This window comes from Aspergillus melleus (genome assembly GCF_016097325.1).
Source record: "Aspergillus melleus strain CBS 546.65 chromosome Unknown contig3, whole genome shotgun sequence".
Taxonomy (NCBI): domain Eukaryota; kingdom Fungi; phylum Ascomycota; class Eurotiomycetes; order Eurotiales; family Aspergillaceae; genus Aspergillus; species Aspergillus melleus.
In genome coordinates, this window is record NW_025763372.1 from 2,841,413 (window position 1) to 2,864,322 (window position 22,910).

Below are 22,910 nucleotides of genomic sequence, written 5' to 3' on the forward strand. Positions count from 1 at the left end.
CCAACCTCCATCATACTCAACTCAGGCTACAACCCCAACCTATCCCTCAAAATTATACCCCCTCCAAACATCATTAACCCTCCCAACCGCACACCCCTCCAACCCACCCCTTCCATCCCTAACAACCCCCCTTCGATTGCCCCCTTCCTCCCAAACAACGTCCCCCGCACCCTCCTCCCCTCGTCTAAAGAACTTATACTCGTACTCCATAGCCCCGCGTAGCCCTTCGTCCACAATGACATACCACAACGGCATATCGACGCTGTACTCGTCCGCGCGCATCTTCAACGCCTTGTCCACGGCCCAGGAGCCTAGTGCGGGGAGCGAACCGGCCAGGTAGATGTATTCTCCTAGGCGGGTTGAGGAGAGGATGTTGAATCTTATTGATATGGGACTTGGAGTTTTGCAAGATGGAGGTATAGGGAACGGGATTGTTTTATTTACAGGGGGGTTGATGTAGGGTCCTTTGGCGGAAGATGGGAGACATGTAGGTGGGAGAGAAGGGGTTGGATTTGGGGATGGAACTGGGGATAGAGCCGGGGAAGTTGAGGATGCGCTTTGACGGGCTCGCGCAGCTGTCAATAAGGCGGCGTAGGACCAGGTCAGGTCGCGTGCTGAGATGGGGAGGCCGTCGTGGCGGGAGAATTGTTCGGAGAGGGCGCCATTGGGGGGTGTATAATTTTGCTGAATGGGGTGGTATCAGTTCTTTTTGTTGTTCTGAGAGAAGTTGGGATGGGATGAGGAGGACACTATCCAACATGCATAGAAATTCCCCAAGAGGAAGAATGAAGAAGAATGAACATACCACAATTCGCAAATACCCATCTGCATAGTGCATCACTGCGCGTAGTATCCCCTCATATACATCTCCATCTCCATCTTCTCCTCGTTGATACACACCAACCTCAACGCTACGATCATACACGTCACCAAAAAACCCCAAACTCAAATCCGTGACCGTTACCTCCCCAAACCTCTTCCACTGCTCAACAGCTCGATACAAATGCTCCGCCGCAGCCAGGGTAGTCAAATACCACGGCTGCCCACCCATGTACACATCTTCCGGGTAGCGACCGAACGCGATCGGTTGGTTCACAGGTACCCCTCGATTGATTGGATACAGTCGACGAAAAGAATCCGCAACAACCTTATGATTGGCGAGGGCGCGCGACGAACAAGGCTGGAAAGTGAGGTCTGAGCAATCGGGCGCGAGCGGGTCGAAGGTGTGAATGGCTGCGAGAATGGTATTGACGTCTTTGCCGGACCGGAAGGGGGCGTGATGGTTGGCGAAGATGTGTGAGTTGTCTGGAGACCAGAAGGATTGGAGAAAGCAGAGAGTTTGAGGCGCTTGAGACAGACAGTTGGGACAGCTGGTGTTGAGGCGGGTGGCGAGGGTAGAGCCTAGGGTGAGAGAGGAGTATTGGACGGAGGTGGTGAAGAAGGAGGAGCCGAGGGTTTCTTCCCAGAGATCTGGTTAGGGGGTTAGTTGGATATAAGAGGAATGATGAAAGGGAAGGGAAATACCAAAGGTAGTGGAGTTCCAGTACTCGGAGACGTACGAGAGATCGTTGCGGATGATGGGCCAGATGGTCTCCGCGACGGAGGAGTGGTTATGATCCTGTGTTATTCGTCAGCCGTACTGTTCACTGATTCAGTCTGCCTGACACGAAGAATCATACAATCAGCCAGTTTGCATAGGTGATCAAAGTCACTGCCCGCAGCGCAGGCCCGTCTCTCTGCGGTCGTCCCCAATCGCCGGTGAAGGCCGATCCATCGACATGGAACTTGGGCTCGCCGAGACCTCCTGTGTCCAGACGACCAGACGGATTGGAAATAGACTGTAGCTGAGCTTGAAACGAGACGTATTGCTGAACGGCCGTGTGGACCGTCGCATCGTCCGTCGCGATGGCAATGTCGACGAGGCAGCGAACCGTCAGAGCGGCATCGCGCGTCCACGTAAAGAAGTCTAGACATGTCAACGCACGATCTCAAGCCGAGGAACGGGGAGACGCACAGTCCGGATTAGCCTTGCTAGGACTCGCTACGACGGAGCCCGGGTTTGCTCCGATCGATTTGGCCCCATCGGCGCCGAGATTATTCAGGACGCCATCTAGAGCGTAGGGAGTTTGGCGCGCCAGCCACGAGTCTAACGGTTCGGTGGCGTCCGCAAGGGGCACCTGGGCGGGGAATGACGAGGCGTTAGCCTGCTCCGGCACTAGAAGCAGATACAGGCACAGCGAGAAGATCAGCATCGTCGCCATGGCCGTTTTGAACACGGACAATGCCGAAGAGGGCGATGGAAGGATGCCGAGAGATGATGAATGTCGATCAGCGACCAGGGGCGGGAATTCGCAGGAAATTAATCGCCCTCACAGCGAATCACGTTGGACGTCACGTTGCATCGATTCGCATGTGAGCTGTTATATAAACAGGTCTTGTCGCAGTGATTTCACCTTCCTCACCATCCCGTTTACATCTGTTGATCAAAATGAAGTGGTCGATTCTCAGTTTGTTGGCCTCGACTGCTCTGGCGGCCACTCCGGCGCAATGGCGCTCGCAGTCCATCTACTTCTTGTTGACCGATCGCTTTGCCCGCGACGATGGCTCAACCACAGCTGCTTGTGATACCGAGGATAGGGTGTGTATCTTTTTAATGGCAGATGATCAGGGCTGACTGGAAGATTGTGTAGAAATACTGTGGTGGTACCTGGCAGGGCATCATCGACCAGCTGGACTACATCCAGGGCATGGGCTTCACGGCCATCTGGATCACTCCAGTGACAGCCCAGTTGACCGAGGACACCAAGTACGGCGATGCCTATCATGGCTACTGGCAGCAGGATATGTACGTTCCTGTTCCTTCTCTTCAATGACAGGGACCTAGACTGATTACGCGCATAGATACTCGCTGAACGAGAATTACGGCACCGCCGACGACCTTAAGGCTCTGGCCGACGCTCTGCACAAGCGCGACATGTATCTCATGGTCGACGTGGTAGCGAACCACATGGTATGTCTCTATTCTTATTATCTATGCATATGGACGTTAACTGGAAGTAGGGCTACGCGGGTGCCGGAGACTCGGTCGACTATAGTGTTTTCAACCCCTTCAACTCCCAGGACTACTTCCACTCCTTCTGTCTAATCCAAGACTACAATGATCAGACACAGTCAGAGGACTGTTGGCTGGGCGACAATTCTGTTTCCTTACCGGATCTCGACACCACCAAGTCCGAAGTCCAGGATATCTGGTACGACTGGGTGGGAGGCCTTGTGTCCAACTACTCCAGTGAGCATCTTCCCGAGCCACTCAATACGTAAAGCACTTACTGACCAAACCAAGTCGATGGTCTGCGAATCGACACCGTCAAGCACGTCCAGAAGGACTTCTGGCCCGGCTACAACGACGCCGCGGGCGTGTACTGCATCGGAGAGATCCTCGACGGAGACACCTCCTACACCTGCCCCTACCAGGAGGTCCTCGACGGTGTACTTAACTACCCGATCTACTACCCGCTGCTCAACGCCTTTAAATCCACCAGCGGCAGCATCAGCGACCTCTACAACATGATCAACACGGTCAAGTCCGACTGTCCGGATTCCACTCTCATGGGGACCTTCATTGAGAACCACGACAATCCCCGATTCGCCTCCTACACCGACGATATCGCGCTGGCCAAGAACGTCGCCGCCTTCACCATCCTGGCAGACGGGATCCCGATCATCTATGCCGGTCAAGAACAGCATTACGCTGGCGGAGAAGACCCCGCTAACCGCGAGGCGACCTGGCTGGGCAAGTATAACACCGACAGTGAGCTGTATAAGTTGATTGCGGCGTCGAATGCCATCCGTAACCATGCGATCAGCACTGATAAGGAATATGTGAACTACCAGGTAGGCTTGGCTGTGCCTTGCAGACTACGTGAACCAAGCTAATAGAGTATAGAACAACCCTATTTACAAAGACGACTCCACCATCGCTATGCGCAAGGGCTTCGACGGCGCGCAGATCATCACCGTCCTGTCAAACCAAGGCTCCTCCGGATCTTCGTATACCTTGTCGCTTGGTGACACTGGATTCTCGTCTGGAGATAAGGTCACCGAGATCTACACCTGCACCGCCTTGACGGTGGATTCGGACGGAAAGGTCCCCGTGCCGATGGATGGCGGAGCGCCCCGCGCGCTGTTCCCGACTGAGAAGTTGAGCGGAAGTAGCCTGTGCAGTGAATCGGATTGAGCGTGGTATCAATGACGTTGATTGAAGAGTACAAAAGACGTACATGAGTACATGATGGTGGATCAAGGCGTGGGGACAAATGTTGGGTATATAGCTATAGTCCTAGACAAGAGTATCTTGCTTCCGACAAGGAATACCCATACTCTGCACATCAGGAAAAATAGAAGTCCTAGGTCACCAAACTATGATGAAACCCATTCATCCAGCTTCTCAACACATCCATCCCCCTCGCAATCCAATACCGCACGGCACTCCCGAATCCTTTCACCCACCCCCTTTGATAGAACTCCCCAAACCAGATACTTTGCCTCCAATTTACATATGTCTTCCTCGTGATCCGCCTCTCCCACTCCCTCCACCCCATCTCCCCTTTCACCAGCCCCTCCGTCAACTGTGCCTGCTCTGCTGCCTGGCTCGTCGCATAGGCAGTATGCGGACGAAGCAACGCCGAGGCATCACCTACCAGCAGCACCTTTCCGTTTAGGAACGCAGTCCGCGGCGACCAGAAATCAGTGATGAGATGTACGAACGGCGAGGAGATCTGGTTCATGATTTCAAGGTGCGCTTCTGGAAGCGAGTCTCTTGCTATAGATCGTTGGCGGGCCCAAATCGACGATTGAAAGTGTTCCGGGGATAACGAGATCCGATGTCGTTTGCCGGACGCATCGGTCATGACTTCGTCGAGTGAGGATGAAGGAACATTGGTGTACCAGGCGAAGTTTAAGAGACGGGTCCCCAGCTCGATGGAGCCGTTGGGGCTGGGGATGTTATACCTACATGGGTTAAGTTAGCAGGGTGAGACTGCAATAGATTATGTGTATGTAGTGGATAGGATGTCAACATACACAATGACATGCGTGCCATTCAAGATCGAATAGGTGATGTTCCGACTAAACACCCTCCTCGTAGCCTCGCTGACCTGGCTCTCCGGCACAACACCCCGCCACACAACGTAGCCCGCATACTGTCTATCACCGTCCCCATTCCCGGACCCTGAAAAGATTTTCCGAACGATTGAATTCGCCCCGTCAGCCGCGATCACCAGATCGGCTAGAAGCTGATACTCGCGTCCGGTCGCGGGCTCGGTCTCGCCTCGACAATCCTGCACCGCGACACGGACACGACCAACCGTGTCTTCTTCCACGCCTACAACCCTCTGCCCAATCTCATACTTTGCCCTCGCAGACGCGCTCTCAATGCTTTCTCCATGCTGGGCCCGCGGACCCGGCGGCTCTGCGACGTACTCACTGCGCAGACCGTCGAAGTTGGCGCGTAGCCGGAAGTACAGCGCATCCCAGGATGTCATGAGACGGGGGAGGCGAAGGAAGGGACGGACGTGACCTGTTGCGTCTAGAGTCTGGAGAGAGTCTGATGGGATGCCGAGGGGGATATCACTTGCGCGGTCGAACCGGGATAGCAGGTCTAGGACGGCAGGGCCGATGGCGATGCCGGCCATGTGTGAGGGAGGGGCGTGGGAGGGGGTTTGTTCGAGGATGAGGACCGAGCAACCGAGATGGTGGAGGGTGAGGGCGTGCATGAGAGATGAGAGGGAGCCGCCGATCTGGAGGGCGGGGTTAGTAGGTGATCGGGAAATTGGAAGATAGGTTCTTTGGGTGTTGGGATTCTGGATAGTGGACGGAGCTGATAGATGGAGTTGGAGGGAGAGAGTAAGGGGACGCACAATAATTACATCCTTGGTGACAGTGGTGGCCGTGGTCTTGTTGAGAGGCATTGTAATCATCAGAGAGCTGGTTTGATAGCGAATCACTGAATGAGACATTAGAATAGAACGGGATGGAGTGAGGATAACGTTGGACACGGTCGTATCCCTTGCTACTACCCCTTACTTCAGTACTGTGACACGTAAACTTCGATATCGCAGCAGCTGTACACAAGAGCACAATGATCCGTCACTCTTTTCCGACATCGTGAATGTCAATCACATGGCATAGCTTCATTAGATAGGTGATCAGGTCGGACGTTCCGAAAGGGTCCCGGTTCATTGATAGCCCCGGTTCAACCAGAGCAAGACGACACAGCGAAGAGAGAGCCGGACAGTTGGGGTTGGATATTGTGCCGACTGGCTAAACACACATAGCCCTGGTTGACGGCAGGAAAGTGTGAGTACTGAAAGCAAGATGATTCAGGAATAGTGAACGTCAGGCGGGTTGCTTTCCTAGGCTACCCCCACATAGACCTTAAGTCGATAGGGAGTGCTGTCTCACTCTGGTCGGCCAGATCGAAGATTTTTAATCTCCCTTCCGATGCAACTAGCGCGCACTCATCCCATAATGCTGAATGCGCCGTATTCACAATGAGTCGAAGTAACGCGGCAAGCTTCTGCAATTTGTTCTGGTGGCCTTTCTCCCACTCGCTGAGCTTTCCCGACTCTAAACAGTTCTCTTCAGTGACATCGGTAAACAAGCCGGACTCATCGTATCTTCCGGAACAAAGAATGGGCGTGTCAGCAAGCCAAAGCTGTTCTAGAGTCTTCGTGCCGTTCAGCCTCCTTCTGATGGGCCCCGTTTTTATCTCAACAATTTGTGATGGGTCGACCAACGCCCCCCATTTGCGGATTTGGGTACCCGTCGAAGACTTTCCACTAGAGGATAGAACCGATTGTCGAGAAAGGCCTTTCCCAGAGGCAGTGCAGCCATCGGCCTCGTATCGGAGGATGGTCCTGACATCCCCTATCGTGTAGCTAATAACCCGATGGTGAGTATGGCTATGATTGAGGAGTGACGGTCGGCGGGTATACACCTTTTCAAACTCATAGCCATGTCCTTGGAAATTGCGAGCGCGTATCATTGCCCTTCGGTCCGATGCACAGGAGAACAATATTGTGTTTTTGAAAACTCCTACCCCGATGCGAAAGGGCCTCTGCGTTCTGCCACCCACAAAGTCCAGCAACTGGCGGAGATTACGTCGGTCCGTGATCAGATCGACATTGTTCAATTTCATCTCCGGCTTCGTGATCCGCAATGCCCGGAACAGCGGCTCCAGAGGAAACTTAGGATACCAATGCCGTGCCGGGTCCATTAGGTATGTGCCTCTATCGGGCTTGACCTTTTTGGGCGCATTGGCGGGGTGCCAGATGGGCGGGAACCCTGCGCATGATGAGTCCTATGTTATCAGATATGATACATGGAATCGATCTCACGCACCAGGCACCACCGTCGATCCTTTCCAAAGTAGATTGTACGACGTTAGCACTTGCAGGCCGGCTTTCGTGACGGCTTCTCTCTCCGCCGGACGGATGGCGTTGAGGGTGATTTCTCCCAATTGCTCGCCTAGGCCCTGGAAAAGACGATCTTTTCTCATTGTGAGAGATCGCCGGGCGCATGCGACGCGTCGACGGAAGACAAAGCAGTCAGCCAGACAACGATGCCACGTCGCGGTCACCCGTCGGCAATCACATGATCCCCAATCCCTGCTCGCATGTCCCTTTTCGGTTATCCAGACAGCCATCATGTATTCAGAAGGCGGTATGGAATATCTGGCAGAACCCTGCCCGCCTTGTCTAAGCGCCTCTGCCCGCTCATAACCGAAGGCAAATAAGACATTCACCACTTGCTTGATTCTACCTCTTGGAACCCTGTGAGAGTTCTGAAGTATCCAAAATTCTCTTCTCGATATTTTTTGCCAAAAGAGGCTGGCAGTACAGAGTCCCATAGAAGAAAAAGTCACCGATTAGCATTACGGCTCTCTGATCGAGAATACTTGAGGCTTATACGAAACTCATTGCTGAGGCTGTCAAATCAGACAAGGACAAATGGGCTGTTGACACCCCGGGCACACAAGTTGCGATTGAAATGAAAGATCCAGACTGAACATTAGGGCTGATGGAAGACGCGGTAAAAGGAGGGGATTCGATGCTTTCGTTGATATAAATCGATCAGATCAGACAAAGGGTTGAACTCACCACACCCTCTACGCTGTATGCGCCTATGCTAGGTCCTGGCATGAAACGCCAATAGTCGGATTCTTCATAGAAGTTGAAGCTTTTAATCTGGCATATTTCAAAAGAGGACTCTCAGGCTCCATGTCAGTGGGACTCGTATCGAGAGCCTACGGTGTACGGGGCCCCATCGTTTACGTGGACCTGATTGGCGATCCAGCAATCTCGGCCTTGCTAGCTGAATATGTGGAGCCAAGCCGGGGATTGTGTGGAGCAATTGGAATTGTGTTTCGTGCTAAAGTCCATCCCCGAGGCACTAAAGGTGGCCTCGAGACGGTGTCAAACCCCTGGCGCCCAAGAGAGTGGTAAGCGTTGGGGCTGTGTAGAAGTCTACGGAGTATCTTGCCGAAAGTCCATCGCGAAGGAGCTTTGCTATTCGATTACCACAATTAGGTCGGAGAACTTCCTGTCTACATCATATTGTCTTCATCAAACCCGATTTTCTCCAGATCGGCACCAGCGGGAGTATGGGGGACTGAGGGTAACCCTAACCCTATGAGGAGTACTCCATGTCCCATGGATAGAGTCAACAGGAGCCGAGCACATGGGGATGCTACAAGTGGGGCTCCAGAACGCGGGGTAATCAATGATAAACGCCCAGGAATATTTAGTTAATGGATTCGTAGTGTCCTCGAAGCGAAACCAAAACAGCCGTAAAGCCCCAATGAATCCTGCGAGCACCGCACGACAGAGCTCAACGGCGGGAGACATCACCAGAGGCACCAAGCGTCGCCGGATCAGACCGTCTCGTGCCCGCGGCTTGAGAACGAGAACCGGATGGTGAGTAAATAGGGAGCTGAGTCAACTCTAAATGTATCCCTTAAGCGAGCATTTCATTCGCTTACACGCACGACAGCCTCACTTGCAGAGAGAGACGAGTGAAGTGCGACGACGGTAAGCCCACATGCCTGCGATGCTCCAAGTCGAATCGAATCTGTCGATATGCCTCTATCGGACACGCAACCGACCCCGAGCCACCAAGAACACAGCCAGGTCCTCAAGAGCAGCAGCCGAGTGATGATGTGGTAGCATACCTCCAGGATACCTGCCCAGCCCCTGCTGAAGCTTCGGTTGCACTCCACCCCAACGGTGCGATTGAGACGCCTCAGAGTGACCAGGGGCTGCCCGGGTTGGACTCTGGTCTCTCGACCTCTCCACTTTCACTCAGCCAGGTATCCTTGCTAAACATCTCCCCCTTGGAGTGGTACGATTTGCTAGCCCGGGATGCAATCAGCAATATTCAACGCCGGAACGATGCTCCAACGGGCGATCCACGATGGAAGTTCCCCGATCTGGCCCTTTCTCGTAGACAGTCACCAGCGCCTGATCTGGAGGACCACTATGAGCTAGCTGACCGGCGCTCCGAGCAGCAGCAGCACGTTTCGCAATACCAAGACGGGGCAATCGAAGCTTCTCTCGTGGGTCATCCCCAGGTGCTGGAGCCTTGGAACACAGCGAATAGGATAGAACTATCGGCAGTAGATTTTGAATTCTTTCAATATTACATTGAAGTTGTCGGACCCATCCTAGACTTGTTCGATCCTGCTCGACACTTTATCAATGTCGTTCCACATCTTGCACTGCGAAATACAGGGCTCTTGAAGTCCATACTTGCTGTCGGGGCCAAGCACAAGTCTCTCGGTCTGAACCATGTACCGAGCGAAAGTCCCCCGGGCGATCCTGCTGCTTCAAATGTGAATACGCCATCCTCGCTGGCAACAGCAGCGGCAACAGCAACTGGCCAGCCGCCTGAACCAACCCCTACTCCAGCACACATGGCTACACATTATTACTACGAAACGCTACAATACCTCTCACAAACATTACTCTATCCCTCCTACACAGACTCCCGAGAAATCCTAGCGACTGCCACCATGATCAGCACGTACGAGATGTTCGACGCCGACAGCGCCGCAACCAGCACCAGCGGAGACTGGGAGAAGCACCTACGAGGCTCTTTCTGGATCCAGCGATCTCAAGACAACGACGGCGAGTCGGTGGACGGTTTGAGACGGGCCGTCTGGTGGGCATGGTTGCGACAGGATATCTGGGCAGCCTTTCGAGCAGGGAGACCAACACTAACGTTCTGGCGAGCTCGGAAACCGCTCGAGGAGCTAGACTCTGATGCGCTGGCCACTAGAATTGTCTATATCTGCGGCCAGTGTGTCGCGTATGCCGCGTCGGATGACACAGCAGATCGAGATCCTAGACCCAGAATTGAGCATGGGGATAGACTCTTGCGTGCACTCGATGATTGGTATCGTGTTCTTCCTGCTTCATATCAGCCTGTCACAGTGGGTGTTGCAGGGAATTGTGACTCGCAGGTAACATTCCCGCCGATATGGATTCATCCACCGAGCCACGCAGGCGCGATGCAGATGTACAGTTTCGCACGTGCCACAGTGTTACTCAATCAGCCTACTAGGGGTGGACTAAATGCGTATAGTCAGCGCGAGAAGCAGCTGACCGACAGTGTAAAGATGGTGTGCGGGATTGCCAACGCCTGCGGGGAGCATGAATCTGCAATGGCGTTTGTGAATGTGCAGGCTTTGTTTGGCGGTAAGTTCTGCTTTGACTGCGCTGTGTACTTTGCTGACGAGACTCTTCCAGTTGGCCAATTTGTTCGGTCGCCTGAGATGCGCGGCGAGTTGCTTCGTATTCTAGAGAGAATGTTGAGGATTAGCAAGTTTCCAGCTCGGGGGCTTGTAGGTGAGCTCAGAAGATTGTGGCAGGAATGAAGCTACGGTGCTTGCCAGGCTTCTGTCATGGGGAGCTATGTATACGGCGGAGCTGGAATAAACGAACTGGAGATATCTATTTTGAATACTATTTCATTCGAATCGTCACTGCTCTCCATTCATATCACAAATCCAAACACCTACCACGCCCCCACAATCCCAGCAACCGGAATATCAATACCAGTCGTATACGAAGCACCATCAGAAAGCAGATAGACATAAGCACCTCCTAGCTCCTTTGGATCCGCCAATCTCGGCATTCCCCCGTAATACTGCATCTTGAGATCCCAGTCCGGCGCCTGATCCACAAAGTAAGTCATAGCAGTCTTGATAAAACCTGGCGAGATAGAGTTGACACGAATGCCATGCTTTGCCCACTCCATGGCTAGCGTATGTGTCATATTGCGCACAGCAGCCTTGGTAGCACCGTAGGGTGCCGAAGGCGCCGCACGGTTAGGGCGATACGAAGTCATAGAGGCCGTGAAGACGATGGAACCCTTAATACCGAGATCAATGAAGCGGCGGGCGACGGTCGTCGCGCAGGAGTAGGCGCCGAACACGTTGAGATTGAATAATTGATCGAGCTGAGCTCGGCTGAAGTCAAAGGCTGGTTGGTGCTTCGTCATGCCGGCGTTGGCGATGAAGCCGTGGATGGCGCCGCGTGCGGTGATAACGGCGTCGATTGCGGAGCTGACGCTCTCCTCGGAGGTCACGTCGCAGTGAATGTAGGATAGACGTTTTGGGTTGGTCTTTTGCAGCGAGGTGAATTCTTCGCCGGGCTCGAATACGTCCAGGCTGAAGACGGCCGCTGCGTCGTTCGCTAGGCAAACTTGTGCAAGGGCAAGTCCGATGCCTCGGTTGGCGCCGGTGATGGCAATGACTTTGTCTTTCAGGGTGATCTTCCAGTCGTGATCAGGTCCCGGCTGAGTGTCGAGGAAAACGGGTGATTTTTCAGCGGTCATTTTGTCGATCATATCTGAAGGCATTGTAATGTAGTTGTGAGGTGAAAACTTTTAATAAATTGAATGAAGTGGCATGGAACTTGGATACGAGCGTCCTATTTTAAGTCTGCTATAGCTCTACGTTCAGCTCGATGACAATGGAGTCGCCAAATAGGCGAAGTAATTCCTCTCAGCCGTGCAAGTAAAGTAATCGACTAATTGTCAAGGCAATTGGGGCCTTCGAAGCGAGCAACTCCACCGTGCAATGTCTGCCCGTCCCTCGCATCGAGTCCATGCGGCGCGAATATTGGCCGAGTCAGCCTCTATACTCCCCAAGGCTCATATGCACGATTCTTAGCCATTCAGCATCTGGATGATTTAAGTTTTGATCTGAAATATTGACAGAATTGGAATTTAGACTTCTGGGACTGACACGGCAATCTTGGGGTGTTACTAGGCCATGTAGTGCGTCGAATCTATTTCTGAATTTCTCTACCTAAGCACTATATCACAGACTCATATCTAACCACCACCTTCATTCTGTTACCCCATCCGACGTCCCAGTAATGGCTAATGAATGTTGCCCGACCGTAGCTGGTGACGGAACCAGATATGCAAGAACAAATACACGACAACGCCGACTGCTAGCATGGCCGAAATGACAGAAAACCCCATAATATATTTCGGACTATCATCTTCCGGAAACAAGTACTGTGGTGTTATCAGTTAGTCCAGTAGCCAAACTGGGAGACAACTGTAAATTGGCGAGATACATACCGATCCGTAAATCTGAGCCAAATTACCCAGTGCGTTCACCATAGCCAGAGCAACACCTCGAGCCTGCGGATGCATCCCAGCAAAGGCAGACGAGGCATAAGCTAATGTCCCTCCATTTGTTGCCCAAAGGCCGGCAGCCATGAGAACCAGAAGAACATAGCGAGCAGTGTAGTTGTACACTGTACACACGATAATCGAACAGGTCAGAGAGACGGATAACCAGGCAGCAATGATCAATCCACGCCATGTAGGAACCATGTCGCTGTAGTAAGCCGTTATGCCGGTAGCTATAAAAGCCACGCCATAGATCGGGACAGTCAATAGGTTAACCTTCTTGGTGGATGCGTCCCCGAACAGTCCTTCTACGAGGGTAGGGTAGAAGTACGTCAAGGTACTCGAACCAACGATGACCTATAAAGAATCACAATGTCAGCTAGACTAAAGAGAAGAGGCAGGATTGGGGTTATCGACGAACCATGTACCCAATAACGAATGCCCAGGTGCGCCAATCACGACAGGCCACTTTACAAGCATCCAGGTTGCTCAGGTGCTCGCTATTGGCGGTGGCAGCCGTCACATTGTCAGTTGCCAGACGTGCCACAGCAACCTGCCTCTCGCGCTCAGAGAGACGCCGCGACGTCGCCGGAAAGTCTGGAAGAAGGAAAAGAGAGATTATAGCAAATCCAACAGTAGCGGCACCTTCAATGATAAACAGCCAACGCCACCCACGAATACCATGAACACCCTCAAGGCCGTCGACAATGCCGGCGGCAATCAAGCCTCCAAAGGCACCGGACAGAACAGCTGCCGAGATAAACACACCGAAACGCTTCGACTGCTCGGCTTGTTTGTACCATGATGATAGGAGAAGTATCACTCCAGGCGCAAATCCAGCCTCAACGCATCCAAGGATAACTCGGAGGGCCACTAGATGGGAGAAGTCTTTGATAACGGCCATCACGCAAGTCAAAGCACCCCAGAGAATCATTATTGACGGGAGAAAGATAGACGGTCGGGATCGGCCCAGGGCAAGGCTGTAGAGATGGGCAGTCAGTGGTAATGTTTCGAGATTAAGGACTAAGAACTGTTGATATGAGGATCATACTTGCTAGGCACTTCGAAAACCACGTAGCCTATGAAAAAAACAACCAGGGCAATGGAGTACTGGTTTGAACTCAAGTCGAGATCGACCTCCATGCCAGAGATCTTTGCATTGCCAATACTGCACACACATAACCGTTAGTCGGCTAGGCAGAACCCAAACCTTCAAGTCAGATATGTTCCCCTTACTTGGTTCTATCCAAATAGGACAGAAGATACATGATCCAGATGGTCGGCAGAAGGGTGAGATCAATCTTCCTCACTAACGCCTTCTCCTCCTCGGGACTGATAGAAATTGCCTCTGCGATATTGACATTTTCGATCTCATGAGAAGAGACGTCCTTCAATTGACCTTCAACGTCCACGCGGTCCATGATCACTTATTGTAACAGCTCGGATGTGAGAAGAGTAAGAAACAAGGAGGAAAACTCGACCTCATCCTTGCTCGGTGTTTATGTTTCATTCAGCTACTCAAAATACACGAGGCTAGGGCTTTGGGGCTCATGGCCGTTGGGCTCATCATACAATCCGTCAATCCCCGGACTCCCCATATCCACCTCCACAGCTTCAGAGTCAACATTTCCCGCTCTCCGCAGCCTGGGCAACCACATCCGATTGGTTCATGAGGGGGCCATCGCATCGAGGCCCATGTGGAACCTTTCGTTAGCGTCAATCCTGGCTCCCGGATCGGTTGGTATGATTAAGGATGGCCATGATAGTTTTTACCATACAGCTGAACAGACACACTAAGACGTCAGACAAAACCCAATCCGTCTGTAAAAGCTTGTGTCCTTTGCCGCGAAGCAGGAGTATTTTCCAGGTAGCATTCGTTGGAGACTATTGCTGTTTGCCGTTAAGGATTAGTTCCTTGCCCTTAGTAGACATTCCTGTTAGCACTTAATTTTGGTCTGCTGCTACGGTGATTTACATATCGGCTGGAGCAAAATTGGGAAAGGAGGTCACGCTTCCGTCGATGGTGACATGCCATTAGAGAAAATGCTATATTTCTCAACGTAAGACACAATATACTCATTCTAGGTGTGTCATTATATACAATCTTATCATGCGCATCATCCATGAGTTGCGTCACCGATCTAATGCCCCAACCCAACCTGCAGACACCCATTAAAGTCCCTGAAGTCACCCCTCAAAATGCCGATACCATCACGCCTAACTTCCTCCACCAGGTCTTTGACTTTCGGTGCGATGCTCTCCGGCGCAAATCCAAAATGCTCATAGGTCTCCTTAGAAGGAAGACTCTTGCCAAAGCGGTTCATCGAAACCGAAGCATCAGCATAGCGCTCCCATCCGTTCGACGGGTACGCCTCGATTACGACCGTAGGCTTCTCGGCGCGCGGCTTTAGAACTGATTGCTTGTACTCCCTCGACTGTTGCTCAAAGAGCCTTGTGCAAGGGAAGGACAAAACTCGTGCCTTGATATCATAGTCCTTTAGAAGCAGTTCTCGAGTCTGCATTGCGTAGGCCATCTCAGAGCCGACACCGATCAAAGTCACGTCAAAGTCGTCACTGTCGCTTTCGGTGAAGACGTATCCGCCCTTCATTGCACCCTCCCGCGATGAGTACTGAGGGTACTGGGTCAGATTCTGTCGGGAGAGGGAGATGACGGTTGGCGTCTCGGTAGCCTGGATAGCCGCGATATAGGCACCGGCTACTTCTTCAGCGTCGCATGGACGGATGTAGAGGAGGTTGGGCATCGCTCGCCAGAGCGCAGAAACAGCGATGGGCTGATGCGTGGGTCCGTTCTCGCCGACACCGATGCTGTCGTGGGTGGCAATATGGATCTGCTGGAGGCCTTGAAGCGCAGCCATGCGTATAGCGGCCGCGGCATAGAGGTGGAAGACTAAGTACGTGCTCGTCATGGGGATGAATGTGCCCTTGTTGAAGGCCGCAAGCCCGTTGGTAATGGCGCACATGGCGTGTTCGCGGATTCCGTAGTGGATGTATCGTCCGCTGTAATTTCCATTCAGACCACAAGTAGTTCTAAGGTCAGGCTAGTTATATGTTAGCAAATCACTGGCCTGTTCGGAGGGGGATTCAGGGGCGATGAGCATATAGACTCACCGATTGGAAATCGACTTTGTTCTTGTAGGCGATATTACACGAAGGAGTAAGATCCGCCGTGCCAACCAAGAAGGAATTAATTCCCTCTCCAAGCGCGTTGGTAATGACGCCGGCAGACTTGCGCGATGCAGTTGGCGCAGTTGGCTGCTCCTCCTTGCGGGGAATACATTTGGTCCAGTCCTCGGGCATCTTTCCTGCGACACGCAGCGCAAATTCAGCTGCTAGCTCTGGGTAATCTTCACGATATCTCAAACGAGCTACTTGCCAGGCCGCCTCGTGGGCCTCACCGCGGCTCGGAAGATCCCTGAAGAAGCTGTAAACGTCTTCGGGAATCTGGAAGTGCTCGTCAGGGTTGAGACCGAATCGCCTCTTGAAGTTAGCCACTTCGTCGACTCCGAGCGCAGCTCCGTGCACGTCCGCAGTGCCGGCTTTGGCCGATCCGAAGCCAATTGTGGTGCGGATGTTCAGGAATGTGGGCCTGTCACTCAGTCGAGCGCTGGCAAGGGCTCGTGCCACAGCTGGTATGTGTGAGCGGAGCTTTGATTACCAGGCTAAACGATATGTAAGGCTTACCGACAACGTCCGAGTCACCATTGGACACATCCATCACGTTGAAACCAGTAGCTCGCATTTTGGCGTTGATGTTCTCGGTGTTGGCAACGTCTGCAGATCCATCACACGTAACAGAGTTGTTGTCGAATATAACGCACAGATTGTTCAGCTTCCAGTGGCCAGCGAGAGAGAGCGCCTCGAGTCCAACTCCTTCCTGCAGGCACGCATCCCCGACCATGCACCATGTCATGTTATTTACCATCTCATGGCCAGGTCTGTTGTATGTGGCGGCAAGGTTCTTGGTGGCCATGGCAAGGCCAACGGCATTGGCGAGGCCCTGGCCGAGGGGTCCGGTTGTGACCTCCACACCCTCATGCTCTATCTCAGGGTGGCCGGGACAAAGCGAGTCGAGCCTCGATGAGTGGTAGGTCTTGAGCTGCTCGTGTGTCATGCTCTTGACGCCAACCAGGTGCATGAATAGGTACTGCCATAGACAAGCATGGCCTACGACACTTCATGGTAAGCCACATGCGCTTGTTTCACGGGGGTGAGGAGGGTGTTGAATAGGACGTACCATTCGAAAGAACAAATCGATCCCGGTTGAAGTAGTCGCAGTTGTTTGGAGAATATCTCATCACATATTTATACAGGGCAATACCAATAGCTGCCATACCCATGGGAGATCTAAAATTCAGTCAGCCCTATTCTTTGATGACTATCTCAAGCAAATGTCAATTTACCCAGCATGGCCTTCGCCGTATTGCTGGCAAACATCAGCAATGAAGGCTCGGAAAACGTTCATCACTCGTTGATGCGTATCTGCGCTCTCAAATCTGGGGTTAGCAGCAGAAAAGGCTCCATTTCCGATGCTTGAAACTGCCTTGACTGGCAGTTTCTCAGTAGGGCTCTCGAGGAGTTCCAGCGCAGGTGCCATGGCGTAAAACTGAGTGTTGGCTGTAGCACTGGAGACAATTGTTTTAGTATAGCACTTGATAATACTAGACCGCAGTCGGCAGGCAAAGCAGCTAGAGCCGACAGCCAGTTCTTATACTCCAGACATGATCCCATACCTTTCGCCTCTCCGAAAATCAAACCATTATGTTGACGTTGAATAAAGGTTGTTGGACATCGAGACGAAGTCATGGGCCATTGAATGTTGATAGTACCCTTCGGTAGTAAATTCTCTCGCTGGGGTAAATCCACGCAATACTGCTACTGCGGTAGGGTGGCCATGATACCCGGAGTGAGTCCCTCGCTTCGAGGCCAGCGGGCCCTCGCATCGAGAACCCACCGACTACGTTTTCTCAGAGGTTAGTCGGTGCACAAGATCGGATACCAGTGAATACTTTGTTGCTCACGACCCGTATCCTAATTTGTATACCTATCGCTTCCGTGCCATTGTAATGTTTCTCTTTGTTGTCGAACCTAGGGATAGGTGGACCAACGCTGCCTGAGGCAGTCAGGCACCAAGAAGATGCAACAACTATGGCGGGCTTACGAAGGCCTAAACCTATGTTGTCCTTCCAATCCTCGGACATACTGCTATCATCGAACAATCAAATCCCTGGATAGTAGACCTTCGCTCTTTCATCTTGTCACGGAACTGGTATAGCCCTTCTCGCTTGGTCTGTCTATTCTACAATAGATGTGAGTGTCCGATGTGTCAAATTTATCCATGCATATATAGCATGTTGGTAACACCTAGGAGTCCATATCTTTGTATTGCTTTTTGAAAAAGCTCTAGTGGTTATCCACTAAACATCTGAGTAACAAATGTGGCCAGAGCCAGCACTGGGAATATCCATTTCTACCCTTTCAGCCCCAAATAAAACTATTGTAATTGACCGACTTGATGCTGCTCTGTCGAATATTATGCAACTACTGCTGTAGTATGTGCTTTCGTGTTTACTCTTCGCAGCCGCTTTTATTTTTAATGGGTGACTGTCACTGTTACCGTATCCATCAATTCATCACAAGGTTCAAACTACATTGGTCCAATATACGTGCATAGACTGGCTGACGAATACGTCATATGATATACTTGGTCCGGGCATACAGATCGTTCTTATATTGGGAATTGACTCCCTGCGTTCAATCTGTAAAACCTCCAAAGATTCAAATTCTCGGATATCCATAATAAGCCCCGTTCCGGATAGGTGATGGTGGAGTTATCAGATCATGAGCTCATGGTTCTGAACATTAAACAATGCTCTATACTCTCACGTACTGGCAGCTGATACTGTTGCAGCTCGAGCTGCCAAAAGACGGTCAAACACATCCAATGACACGGCATGATTAACTTGTATGCTCTTGCCTTTGGCGCAATTGTCCTTAATTGTTAGCCGACTGACTTCTCGCCATCCCTTTTCTCCAACCGGTCCATTGATCTGTAAAGCTTGGTCGAGTGTCACATTATTGAGAATTAACCGTGTGGTGGGAGAGCCCGCACCATCGTTTCCCAAGCATTCGAGCTCTTCATCGCCAAGCGCCACCGTGTTATCACCTATTCTATGTCAGTCACTTGAGTTCCTGCGCGAGTTCACTCTCCTTACCATCGGGTACTTGACGGTTGATTAAGTTGGCAATCTTGAGCCCTTTCCCCTCTCCAAAGGTGCTTTGAAGAAGACTATCGATTCGGTCAATGGTTGCAACATTTACCACCATTCTGTCTCCAACACTGCGCGTTAATCCAACATTCGCAACCTGAATTTTCAAACTCAGATCGTGTTTTGCCCGAATGAGCTGGTCCATAATCGTGCGCAGCCTTGCTTCGTCATCAGATCCACGAACTAGCTGATGTGTAAATTGACGGAGAGTCCCTTTGTCTCTTGGTTGTAATGTTTCGAGAAATTCTTTCATCCTTTCACCAATGTTATTGATTTCCACAAGACTTGACGCCACTCCTGCTGTTTGCAATGCCTCCTCATTCTTCACAATATTAATGATGCTCGTCGTCATTTGGATCTCATGCTGGTAATTTTTGAGAACAGCTGCGAGTTCCTTTTGACGGGCGTGGGCGTTGCGAACTCGTTCAACCAAGGCAACTGCCAACTCCAAAAGCCCCAGCGCCGCCGAAGCAACACCAAGGATCTCGGCCCCTGACTGACTCGGAATCTTAGCATGCACATATCTTGACTGGGGTTCAAACAACCTACCATTTTCAATCCTGTTTTGCTATGTAGCTCGCAAACGGCAGGTGCGGATTGTGAGTGAGTACAAAAAGACGAATTGTGCTAAGGAGCGCGATACAGTGTGAATCGCGGCTTCCTACGTGGCTCCAATCAAACACATGAGGGGAGCCACTCGGGACACTGCCTCTTAGAGCAGGCAGAGTAAGTACCGTGCCGTGAGCTGAACTTATTAATGTGGCTGGGGCTGTGGCTACCTAGCTACCCTGCCACTCGATTGGACCAATGTCACGTTAGGCCTGTGATTTCTCTTATAAGTTGAGGGTGGTGCAGATTTATCCTCGCGATTTGTCAGTGATCGGCACGGTGTCCTGACTGGTCTCAAACAATCCCTGTCCGTGTTTGCTCGGCGGGTTCAGCTGATCCATAGCAGCCGCTGACATTCTCTCGATTGTGCTACGATCTGTGTCAAATTACCGATCATTGAACCATTTCAATGAACGACTCTGACTGCATGCGGGTACGGGCTCAATGGTTTCATCGTCATTATGTCTACTGACGCTGCCATGTCCCTTCTGTCCGAACACAGCGGGGGTTTTGGCAATACATCTTGCGCGAACGTGTCAGATGGGAACTCCGTCCAACACAACGGCAATATTTTCAACATCTCGAACTTGACCAACAGGGTTTACGGCAAGACGGAACGCGCAGTGTGCAATAAACACCTGAAGCCTGTGCGTATAATACCACAGGCACTCTGTTTTCCTTTTCTGGGCCGGGAAACCGAACACGCGGAAATCGTTGACGCTTTGACTCGCGGCGAAGATGCCTCGTCGCGTGTTGTCGTATGGGGAACAATCGGGGTTGGTAAAACCCAACTTGCGCGACAATGCTTGGAGGATATTCACTTGCCCATGCATATGATCTGGCTGAGGGCATCTTCCATCCAAGAGTTGAGTGAGTCTATCTCATGGGTGCTGGAGAAAATTGAGATCAATCCATCTTTGCGACCGCGGAGTACAGCACTGGCAGACTGGCTAGAGGAATGTGGCACAGACGGTGAGGAATGGCTTCTTGTGTTGGATGACGTTAGAGAGACCACGTACACAGCAGCCCTTGCTACTATACCCCACCGGATGCGTCGGGGAAGGGTGCTTATCACTACTCGCACTAAGGAGCTTGCTATCAAAGCCGTATCGCCGTTCCCGTACTGTGAACAGGTGTTTATTGAATTAGGAGCATTCGACCTTGACCACGCGTACAAACTCTTTATGCACGTTTGTGATGGAGCAAGGAACCGGGGGGCCATCAAATACCGTAATCGCGATGAACAGGATATGGTGAACAAAGTGAAGGAAATCCTAACTCGATTGGGCTGCTTTCCACTTGCGGTCCACTCTGCTGCCAATTATCGGAGAAAGAGAACACTGGACGCAACATGGGAAGGAATAATGAGGGTACGCATTCTCTTTCAACCCATTTTGTTTCGTTTCTTGCTGACTGGAGACGTTTGCAAGGTCCTCGAATGGGAAGACATAGTGTTGAATTGTTACGGCTATCGCTTCTATCAGCAACAACCAGCGCTGAAATACGCATTGGACTCGTATTGGGAGTCGAAATATAAACCAGATCCTGACTTTGAAAGCCTCTCTGCTATCTTGAATATCACATGTTTTCTGAACCCGGATAAGATCAGTGTGAAGCTCTTGCGACAGCTCAATCACACCACTAACACTTGGTCATTGAAGTTTGCCAGATTGGTTCAGTCTCCCGTCACCAACTTCTTTTCGAAGCGTAATGGTCGTTTACTCGTTAGACATGACGACAAAGCGGTTCAGAGCCCCAGCGAAAGATTGGAACGCACAATCGACAGACTAGAAAATCTATCCCTTCTCACCCGGTTCGATGATGGACAATATTTCTGGGTTCACAAACTCATACAGCCACTCATCCAATCTAAAGCATCTGTGGAAGAAGCTGTGAAGCTAGTTTGCAACATGTCGCCTACTGATTTGGCAGAGTGCGAAGAGATTCTCCTTCATGTTGATTCGTTATCAAGACACATTGGAGAGTATTCTAATTGCAACGAGTTGCGGCGCGACTTGCTGGGAAAGATAGATGACATTGGGCATTTTTTGATGAAAAGCGAAAGGTTCGCTGAAGCCGGAGATTTATTTGAGGAAGTCTTATATGAGAGGCGCAAGCAATCAACACAGTCACACAAGGCAGATATCTTTCAAAGCCTAAATAATCTTGCATCAGCGTTGTGTGAGCAAAGGAGGTATAGCGAGGCGGAGGTTAGATATCGTGAGGCATTGAAAATACAATTGCAGGCCTTGGAATACGGACAGATCGACCACATTCACACCTTACCGACCCGCGACCACCTTGCATCAGCATGGCTCAAGATGGGCTACCTGAAAGATGCCGAGGACCATTACCGCGAAGCACTATGCATACGGCTGGCAAAGTTCGGCGAGGATGACGATGAATGTCTCAAGAATCGTGACATGCTCGCAAACGTACTTCAGAAACGAGGCCAATTGAAAAAAGCTGAAGAGGAGTACGGCAAGGCGCTATGTATAAGGCTAGAGAAACTAGGCGAGGATCATCCTGATACTCTCATGAACCGCGATGTACTGGCAGAAGTGTTTGAGTTTCAAGGCATGTTTATGGAAGCCGAGGACCATTACCGAGAAGCGTTAGAAATTAGGAAGATAACTCTGGGGGATCAGGATCATGATACGCAGGTGACCTATGAGAACCTGGCATTGGTTCTTTGCCATCAGAAAAGGTACGAGGAAGCCGAAAAATACTATAGAGGGTGTTTGAATTCCAGATTGGGGCTACTTGGAAGGGATGATGAATACACTTTGGACATTCTTCACAACCTGGCAGATGTCCTCAAATGTCAAGAGCGATTCGAGGAGGCAGAGGAATTGTTGACCGACTTTGGGTGTATAGAATAAGTGACGTACCTAGTAACAGTCTCCTTTTTCTGTTCACTCCTCCCTTGGGAACCATCCCACCTAAGAACCGTTCATAATGCCCTTGCCTTCTACCTTTCGCCAACCAATTTCATATTAACTAAAATCTTCGTTAAAGCACTGATCTTCCTTTACCCACTGGCATTCGTCGCCAGTATGGACGGCGTCGTAACTCCATAATCTAGGGTGTGGCTGGTAGTAATCGGCGAAGCTCGTCCTATTACAATCATCTACTTACTCATAAAACAGTTAATATGATCTGGTGAGAATACGTATGTTTGTGGTAAAGCAGTAAATATAAGGAGTGCGTGCGGCTAGTGAAGTGGGTAGAAAGGGGAGACGGGAAACTACTTGATGTTTCCCAATCCGACAAAATAATGTGTTCCTGGGGTATTCCGAAATACAGAAG

General features: G+C 51.3%; 9 protein-coding genes across 9 annotated transcripts; 3 read left to right on the forward strand and 6 right to left on the reverse strand.

The window, feature by feature from the left end:
- Positions 1 to 39: 39 nt before the first annotated feature.
- On the reverse strand, positions 40 to 2,261 carry gla1_1 (putative glucoamylase/glucan 1,4-alpha-glucosidase; the record flags this gene model as incomplete). The annotated part of the gene is made up of 5 exons (XM_046087722.1): positions 40 to 684; positions 806 to 1,470; positions 1,525 to 1,618; positions 1,680 to 1,966; positions 2,015 to 2,261. The coding sequence occupies 5 exons, from the start codon at positions 2,259 to 2,261 to the stop codon at positions 40 to 42; spliced, it is 1,938 nt and encodes a 645-aa protein (XP_045943690.1).
- Positions 2,262 to 2,488: 227 nt separating this feature from the next.
- On the forward strand, positions 2,489 to 4,237 carry LDX57_006034 (alpha-amylase; the record flags this gene model as incomplete). Its single annotated transcript, XM_046087723.1, has 6 exons — positions 2,489 to 2,638; positions 2,691 to 2,845; positions 2,902 to 3,010; positions 3,061 to 3,289; positions 3,344 to 3,894; positions 3,947 to 4,237. The coding sequence occupies 6 exons, from the start codon at positions 2,489 to 2,491 to the stop codon at positions 4,235 to 4,237; spliced, it is 1,485 nt and encodes a 494-aa protein (XP_045943691.1).
- A 169-nt stretch (positions 4,238 to 4,406) lies between these two features.
- LDX57_006035 (uncharacterized protein) lies at positions 4,407 to 5,969 on the reverse strand (the record flags this gene model as incomplete). The annotated part of the gene is made up of 3 exons (XM_046087724.1): positions 4,407 to 5,010; positions 5,083 to 5,798; positions 5,919 to 5,969. The coding sequence occupies 3 exons, from the start codon at positions 5,967 to 5,969 to the stop codon at positions 4,407 to 4,409; spliced, it is 1,371 nt and encodes a 456-aa protein (XP_045943692.1).
- A 449-nt stretch (positions 5,970 to 6,418) lies between these two features.
- On the reverse strand, positions 6,419 to 7,558 carry LDX57_006036 (uncharacterized protein; the record flags this gene model as incomplete). Its single annotated transcript, XM_046087725.1, has 2 exons — positions 6,419 to 7,344; positions 7,402 to 7,558. The coding sequence occupies 2 exons, from the start codon at positions 7,556 to 7,558 to the stop codon at positions 6,419 to 6,421; spliced, it is 1,083 nt and encodes a 360-aa protein (XP_045943693.1).
- A 1,301-nt stretch (positions 7,559 to 8,859) lies between these two features.
- Positions 8,860 to 10,933, forward strand: LDX57_006037 (Zn(II)2Cys6 transcription factor; the record flags this gene model as incomplete). The annotated part of the gene is made up of 3 exons (XM_046087726.1): positions 8,860 to 8,975; positions 9,052 to 10,754; positions 10,806 to 10,933. The coding sequence occupies 3 exons, from the start codon at positions 8,860 to 8,862 to the stop codon at positions 10,931 to 10,933; spliced, it is 1,947 nt and encodes a 648-aa protein (XP_045943694.1).
- A 140-nt stretch (positions 10,934 to 11,073) lies between these two features.
- Positions 11,074 to 11,895, reverse strand: LDX57_006038 (uncharacterized protein; the record flags this gene model as incomplete). Its single annotated transcript, XM_046087727.1, has 1 exon — positions 11,074 to 11,895. The coding sequence occupies one exon, from the start codon at positions 11,893 to 11,895 to the stop codon at positions 11,074 to 11,076; it is 822 nt and encodes a 273-aa protein (XP_045943695.1).
- Positions 11,896 to 12,444: 549 nt separating this feature from the next.
- LDX57_006039 (uncharacterized protein) lies at positions 12,445 to 14,126 on the reverse strand (the record flags this gene model as incomplete). Its single annotated transcript, XM_046087728.1, has 5 exons — positions 12,445 to 12,585; positions 12,652 to 13,062; positions 13,127 to 13,685; positions 13,757 to 13,873; positions 13,942 to 14,126. 5 exons carry the CDS (start codon positions 14,124 to 14,126, stop codon positions 12,445 to 12,447), a joined length of 1,413 nt encoding a protein of 470 aa, XP_045943696.1.
- Positions 14,127 to 14,846: 720 nt separating this feature from the next.
- LDX57_006040 (transketolase family protein) lies at positions 14,847 to 17,320 on the reverse strand (the record flags this gene model as incomplete). The annotated part of the gene is made up of 5 exons (XM_046087729.1): positions 14,847 to 15,764; positions 15,835 to 16,352; positions 16,408 to 16,890; positions 16,961 to 17,070; positions 17,127 to 17,320. 5 exons carry the CDS (start codon positions 17,318 to 17,320, stop codon positions 14,847 to 14,849), a joined length of 2,223 nt encoding a protein of 740 aa, XP_045943697.1.
- Positions 17,321 to 20,062: 2,742 nt separating this feature from the next.
- LDX57_006041 (uncharacterized protein) lies at positions 20,063 to 22,483 on the forward strand (the record flags this gene model as incomplete). Its single annotated transcript, XM_046087730.1, has 2 exons — positions 20,063 to 20,971; positions 21,032 to 22,483. 2 exons carry the CDS (start codon positions 20,063 to 20,065, stop codon positions 22,481 to 22,483), a joined length of 2,361 nt encoding a protein of 786 aa, XP_045943698.1.
- Between the last annotated feature and the right edge of the window lie 427 nt (positions 22,484 to 22,910).